The following is a 7,364-nucleotide window of genomic DNA, read 5'->3' on the forward strand; positions in this document are numbered from 1 at the left end:
AGGCTTTAAAATGGTGGATCTACTAATCCTGTTAGGATTATTTAATCCAGGAATGCCAGTGGAAATGAGCTGATACATAACGGATGCTGGTGCAGTTTGGATCAAAGTTTTATACCAGTTGAGTAATCAAAAGTTTCTTAAACTAAACTTTCCTTTTTTAAATGTTTATAATGTAGTTTGTAATTTTTTCTTGAAAAAACAAACTTTCAATTTTGTTTCAGGAACAACTAGAAAGCATTCCTAAACAATTTATTAGGTTGTACTAGGTACAAGAAAAACAGCAGATACCAGTGACCACATCAACATTGTACATATACTTTCTTGCAGTAAAACGTTACATATCGCACATAAAAGCAAACTTTGGTGCTACAAGATTTAATCAACTGAAAAAATGTTATTGCCAGCATAAAAACAATATATCTGTCATGCAGACTTCAGTGAGTGATGTACCATGAACTTAACCACCACCACACCTGGAGCTCCTAACAGCCCTATTGGCATAACACAGCACAGCAGTAATGTTCAGATGTACTTGCTGGTGTCATGCCAGGAGTCATACAGGGTCATCTGAATGCTTCTCACATGGGGTGGGTGAATTCAATGACAAGATGTACCATTCTTTACTCTTCATCCCTTGCTCGACACATTCCCTGTTGAGAGCAGAATTTGTAATTTCATAGTAACGTGAAAAAGTTATTTCTGCATTTTGTTCATCTAAAGAATGGACATGACCACAGAACATGTACACTGTGGTGTTGAATCAGGATCAGGGGAATTAAAGGAGTGAAAGTATTGTGTAAAACAACGACAGTAAATCAAAGTGCTGTTCATTTCCACATATTATAGTGGCAGAAATGACATTATAAAACTATACATTTCCAGTTAATGCAGTTTCGGAATTACTTTGTTACACTGCTCAGCCACCATCAAAATAAACTGGGGAGGACCATCCAGATTTTTCGAGGTTATAATTAAACCTTTAAAATCCATCATTGGGTCAAGACTTTGCTGGCAGCATCCTAGCAGTAAGTATGGAACCGCACAAAAAGGTAGCAGCTATTCTTGAGTGAAAACACTTATCTTGTTCAAATACTGTTCTCGGAAACATTTCTTTGAAAAGTGAAAATGTTCTGAATGAACAAGGTGCAATTCAGACAGGCACCCCCTAGCCTACATTGTGCTACACAAACCACAAGTATGAGATTGTTTGAGAAGTGAGTGCCAGTCTTCCTCTGTGGTGGCCTTGTGAACCACTGCATGGTTCTGTTCTGCTCTCTGAAGCACATCGTGCACGGTGAAGCTGGACATGCTACGTGACGTTGCACGGCAGGTCTGCACGGCCTTTCATCTGGTCAGTACTGATGCGTATGTGTAATTTACAGGTTAAATAACATAGGATGAGATTACTGTAGTAGTTATAGCTTCATTTAAGGGTAGGCTCAGCTACATATTTAAATTAGACAAAAAAAGTTGAATAAAAAAAGTTAATTATAAAAAACATTCAGTGCATGCATTGGCTTAAAACGTCACTCTTTACGGCAAAGCTGAGAGGCGCTGTGTGCCTCGAGAGTATGTCAATTCATCCTGGACAAGGGGGAAAGCCAGAATCTCAGACAAAAACCCCAGCTTATTAATATTGTTCACAGTACACATCTTCACAGATGGACCTAGATTGATTGGACTGGTGTGACCTGGAAGAAGAAAGAGCTTCGGTCTTGACGAGGGCATTCTGAAGAAGGAGTTGAGTTAGCTGTGACTTTCAGTGCCATTGGGCGTGAGCTTGGTTTTCTTCTCCACCCGTGGGCCCCTGGCTGAGTACTGCACCAGAAGAAAGGGCTCCTTCGTCTCACCTTCACCCACGATGCTCTCCTCGTCTTCGGACTGGCCGCTGCGCTGCAGGCGCAGGTAGCACCAGCAGCCAAGGATCAGAGCGCCCAGGGCAGCGATGGCGATGAGGATCACGATGACTGTCACCACCCCAGTGGTGGGGCTGTGGTCCATGATGGACATGGCTGGACAGGGACTGATCTGCAGCTGGAAGGAGGCTTTTGGAGGCTCAGCTGAAAACGAAGGTTTTCCCAGGTACAACTTCTTGTCAGTGGCTAGAGATGCGCCAGGCAGACCTAAAGCACACCAGAACACCACGTCAGTTCAGCATAGCACTGCAGTAAAATAGAAACGATACAAAACCATGCCTTCTTTTCCTTTATTATACATCATTTAAATCTTACAACAATATTGTTCAGAAAGAATTCCTTTAACTCCCCTCAAGGAAATATCATGATCTCAAACCTGCAGCGTGAACAGGAATTTCTTTATTAACTTTCAATGTTCTAAAACAGATCCCCAACATATACAAAGACTTCATGATTCAAGCATATTCTACAGGACTGCTGCAGCTAACTTGCAGGTGTCCCTCAGCCTGTTTCTAACGCCAGCTGGCAATGCTGTTATGGAGAGGATCCAAGTCTTAGGCTCCCTAATAGAGTGACCGACCTGCCAGTCTGAATCTCGGACTCACTTGCCATCTTCCCGAATAAACTGAAAACTCATCTTTTCAGGGCATACAGTACCTAACCTAGGGGCCTAACAGTCACTTACTGTTGGTGCTCTGTGCTCTTCTGGTTTATCGAGCAACTGTGCAACCTCTTCACACTTAATTCTGCACCTTTTCAGTGGTTTTACGCTGCTGTTACATGCGCTCTTTGTAACTTGACTTGCACTTGCCAGTGCTGACTTTTGATGGTTCTAGCTGACTCGTTTTTCATTCGGTGTTCAAATCTGAACAAACTGCAAGTTTAGCTGTATAAAACAAGATCACCTTAAAATCTAAACTGAGGTTATGATGTGCTTCATTTGTTTCTACATTTCTTCTGTACACATTGGTACACTCCCACTATTAAATTGGGATCCTGTGAATTGAGATAGTTAAAACTGCCCCTTTCGTAACTCCCGTTGACAGAGAATATTCCAACTCGTTCACGGGCTGCCAGTCCAGTGTTTTCCGTCGCTTTCCAGCCAGCCGACTCGGGTTTCTCTGCAATCTACATGATGTGCTGAACTCCAAAGCAGAAATATACTCCCATTTCTGATTCTGAACAATATTAGTGTTTGCAATTATCAAATTATAATTAAAACAATTGCAAAAGAGACAGGATGAGCTGTATTGTCAAATACAGCTAAGGTATCGTACGTTGATACAACTGAGTATTTACTGCACCCTGCGTAAATGGAACTTGTGATCTCAAATAACATTTCATGAAAATTTTCCATACAAATGTGGTGCTTCTTCTTTCTAGCTGTGAGGTGTGTTCTAATCGTCCATACCTGACCAATAGGCGACCTTTGTTTGCAGTGAAGAAGAAATAAAATGGGCAGTTACATTTTTTTTAAATGAAAAGATTTTTAAAGGTTTTGTCAAGTATTGTTAGTGGTGCAAGTGCAGTCATTTTGTGTTGTTGTTTTCCGGTTCTTATGCTTCATGTTTGTTTTTCGGTTTTTATTTTTAACTCTGGGGGGGTTACCTAATGCGCCCTTTTCTCCAACAGAACATGTTTTGCAAGAATGCTGGAAACAGGTAATTTACAGGACATCAGGAAGTCCACTCCAACTCAGTCCTTCTTGTTTACAGACATGCTTCACTGACACCACAAGGACCTCTTACACAAAGTATCAGACACAGTTGTTCACCAGTGGAAAAACCTAAATGAAACACCAACAATTCCCTAAAATTACAGGTTGTAGCAATCGTCAGCAACTGTAGTTTCGCACAACGTAAAATATCCTTAAATATCCATGCTAAAACATATGTTGATGATAATAAAAGAGAATAATCCAAGGGCAAGACCAGTATGAAAACTAAATTATCAAATTTGAACTTGTGATATCTGCATTGACTGGCTAATTACATTTTGAAAGATGACTGAGACAGTTTACCCAATGTGTCCCGTATACATACATAAAAAAATCACTCAACAATTCCGTCTGCTAACGGCTGGTAGCTATATTTAAATCGAAACTATACTGTCACAGGACTGCCTTGCAAAAAAAGTTACACCCTGCCAGTTTTAAAATATACAAACTCCAATGTGGTGGATAACGCCCCTAATTTAGTTTGTGTACTATTGACGTATCTCCTAAAGATATGTTTTAAATACACATAAATGATTTTAACCACAAGGCGAAGACACAACAAACACGAAAAAATGTCTCTTACGGTCTGTGCCTCAGTCTCATTAACCGAATAACTACAGCACTTCTTCCATTGCGTTCAGGCCAGGCTAATAAAGATGGATTTTAAAGACAATAAATCGTTCTGATACATACTGAAAGTAATATTATTTTTTTATTGATAAACTTACTGGAATTTAGACAACTTTGACATGGGTGTTAATATATCACATACATGAACATTCACTGATGTTCAGCCATTTACGGAAACAAAATCAGACTAATTTATATACATGAAGAAAACAAAATTCTAAGTTATTACTTTGTACCGCACGATTACTAGGGGCCATCTATTTTTATGTTTAACTCGTAAATCCCTCAGTAAACCTATTTGATATTCTTTCATAGAGTATTTTACCTTTGCTACACTGACCGCTATAGTCTTCAGCTATAGATACAAGCTCGGCTGCCTTCAGACATGAATTTACAATGGAAAACAAAAATGTTATGTGAAATTAGAAATCCACACGCGTTATAACCGAACGAACAGATCTCTTCCTTGCCCTCAACAAGACATCTTCAGCTGTTTTTCGGGGATCCGAAAAAGAAAATGGTTGCATGGATACATTATACCGATTACAGAGACGGGCACAGAAATTTATTTTACAATCCATACATCTCATTGAGGGTAGGATTGTGTACGACGAAACGGAATAAAGCACAGTGACCAGGACAACCGAAAGAGCAATCCAGTGCAGTAATAAAAATCAAATGCTCACCATGCTTTTGGAACAGAAGACAATGTATTATTTATGTGGCATCCCTTATCTAAACAAACTGCAGAAATCTGAGGCATCGTGGAATCTTCTATTGGGGTAATAATCCATATTAATCGTTTGGTTCCAGACTCCAAAGGACAGCGCAGTTTAACACCCCGGCCTGCCTTCTCTTCCTGTCGGTGCCCGAGCAGCACCTCTGCTTATTAACGCAACAGGGCCAGTTGCAGAAGGCAGGAAATGAGCTCAGTGATGTAGTGGCAAGCCTGCAGGCCAATAGAATGGAAGAAAACCGCGAGCAGCAAGACGCTGAGCGAAGAGATCAGTCAGTAAGGTCTGGGGCCGCTGTCAGCAGAGAAATGTAGCAGCGGAAAGCGGCTCCGGATACAAGATGCGCCGCCTACCCCGAGAGCACACGTATCGTGGCATCATTCTCTGAAATACAGCAAAACCCAAAAGTGCCATTTTAGCTTCTCAGCCTAGAATTTAAAAGTGGGCTGATTAGAGTTTAATGAAAGTGCTTCCATGGTCCGCTTGATATTTACAGTGTGTTTCATTAAAAGCAATACACTTTTGCGACCCGACGCATGTAACGCATTTTTTCAAATTTAACTACTTTGAACGATTGAATGATAATTAAATAAGTACAAAGCCCGACTAATGTGGACTGAATGAACCCGAAACTAACAAAAGAGCACGTTCAGGAGGAGTGGCTTTAAAGCTCTGTGATGATCTTTAACCCTGAGTACAAAACAACGTTTCATGAATGTCCTAACCGGGGGCTTCGCGCAGGTCACGAGTGTTTTGCGCCGTGATCTGATGCCAGTATTACATGAACACAGAAAATGGGTAGTACATTCCATGTATTGGAAGTGTGTTGAAATCCACGTCATTATTACAGTGGACGTGTAATATAGGAACACAAGCCTGAGGACTTGACCTCTCCCGGACTCTCTCCCCCTTTCCCCTCTTCCCGATTCTCCGCTCCGTGCCCTTTTCTGCTACTGCTAGCTGCCTCTCTGCCCCTGTATTCCTAAAGGCAATAATCTAGTGGACAGCAGTTCCAGGCCCCTGCCTCTCTTTTTGTACAGCCATCCCTGTGCAGAGGGAATTTAGGGATATCGCTGTGAGTCAGAGAAGAGTCTGATTACTTTGGGTCTGTCACATGTTCTTATAGGACTACTGACCAAAGGGGATAAAGAAACTTCTTATATTAAAGCCACATTTCACATTTTATAGACAAAAATAAAAGGGTTAATGAATTGGTTTTACTTGGAAAAAGCAATCGCTGAGAAGTGGATTAACAGGAGTGGCATGGTACTCTATAATTGTTCCTGTTTGTAACTTGGATATTACTTCTCCAAATGTTTAGGGGTGAGCAGATCTATAGGGGAGCTGGCTAATGCTTGTTTGGTCATTGGAAGCAGGTGTGTGTTGTTTTAGAAGCAGTGGGGGTTTTGAGGTAGGACACCTTGAGGAGAGTTGGGATTGGCTCCTGGTGAATTAGCCACACCCCTGAGGTAATTATGACTTTTATAACATGGCAGCCTAGAAATCACTGGTCAGTCTGTCTTGGGTTGTAGTAGGTGTAGGAGCAATAAGTGAAGGTTTTCCTGACTGAGATGTGGGATAGTGAGAGATCAAAACATGATCCCCCCCAGTTCTGCCAAACTGCAGCAGGAGTGCTGGTGTTTGTGGAAGTGACTTGGGATTCCCTCATGAAGAGGGGAGATGCCGACGTGGGGAGTCCACAAACGTGTACACACACTCGGTAGCACCTCAGGAATCAAACCCAGGGCCGTGGCGCTGCGAGGCAGCACTGCCATCCAGTCTGGCACTCCAGAGATGGTTACAATTGAATATAAACCATTTCTGTTCATCACCCTTCAGGTTTAAAGTAATCCAAGAAAGATCTCTGTCTCCGGGCCAATATCTACAGCTGAGGTGCTGCGAGCTCCTGACAGACATGAATGGAGCTTCAAACACCACTGTGGTCAGTAAAGGTTTAATATTCCTCAACGGTCAGAGTTTCTCTGAAATATAGCTGCTTTGATACGATGCGTTTCATACACTGGAATTTAAAAACAGTATGTTTATAAAGCAACCCAAATGCACTGATTCTTGTGTATCTCTCTGATGTGCTGTGGAATAAGACCACGTCCATCTCAATCTCCTGGCTTATCTAGGTTAGCTCTTGGCTCACTTGTCTTGGTTGTGCCACCTTCACTTTTAGGAAAATGGGAGGAATAAACCCCTTAAATAGCATTTCTTGAACACTGCAGGAGGCACAAATGCGTCAGATTTTATAACCTCTAGTTTTAGAGGTAAAACTGATACAGAAGTGTTGGTGGGGGGGAGCAAAGTATGTGTTATCTTCTTTTAAGAAGTAGGGGACATAGTTTGAACTTAAAAGTAACG

At 41.5% G+C, this 7,364-nt stretch overlaps 1 protein-coding gene across 1 annotated transcript; it reads right to left on the minus strand.

The window, feature by feature from the left end:
* Positions 1-210: 210 nt before the first annotated feature.
* snn (stannin) lies at positions 211-5,334 on the minus strand. Its single transcript, XM_088936874.1, has 2 exons — positions 4,950-5,334; positions 211-2,123 (listed from the first exon to the last, which is right to left on the minus strand). The coding sequence occupies exon 2, from the start codon at positions 2,008-2,010 to the stop codon at positions 1,747-1,749; it is 264 nt and encodes an 87-aa protein (XP_088793000.1). The 5' UTR covers positions 2,011-2,123; positions 4,950-5,334; the 3' UTR covers positions 211-1,746.
* Between the last annotated feature and the right edge of the window lie 2,030 nt (positions 5,335-7,364).

This window comes from Atractosteus spatula, chromosome 18, assembly GCF_055471065.1.
Source record: "Atractosteus spatula isolate fAtrSpa1 chromosome 18, fAtrSpa1.hap1, whole genome shotgun sequence".
Lineage (NCBI taxonomy): Eukaryota > Metazoa > Chordata > Actinopteri > Semionotiformes > Lepisosteidae > Atractosteus > Atractosteus spatula.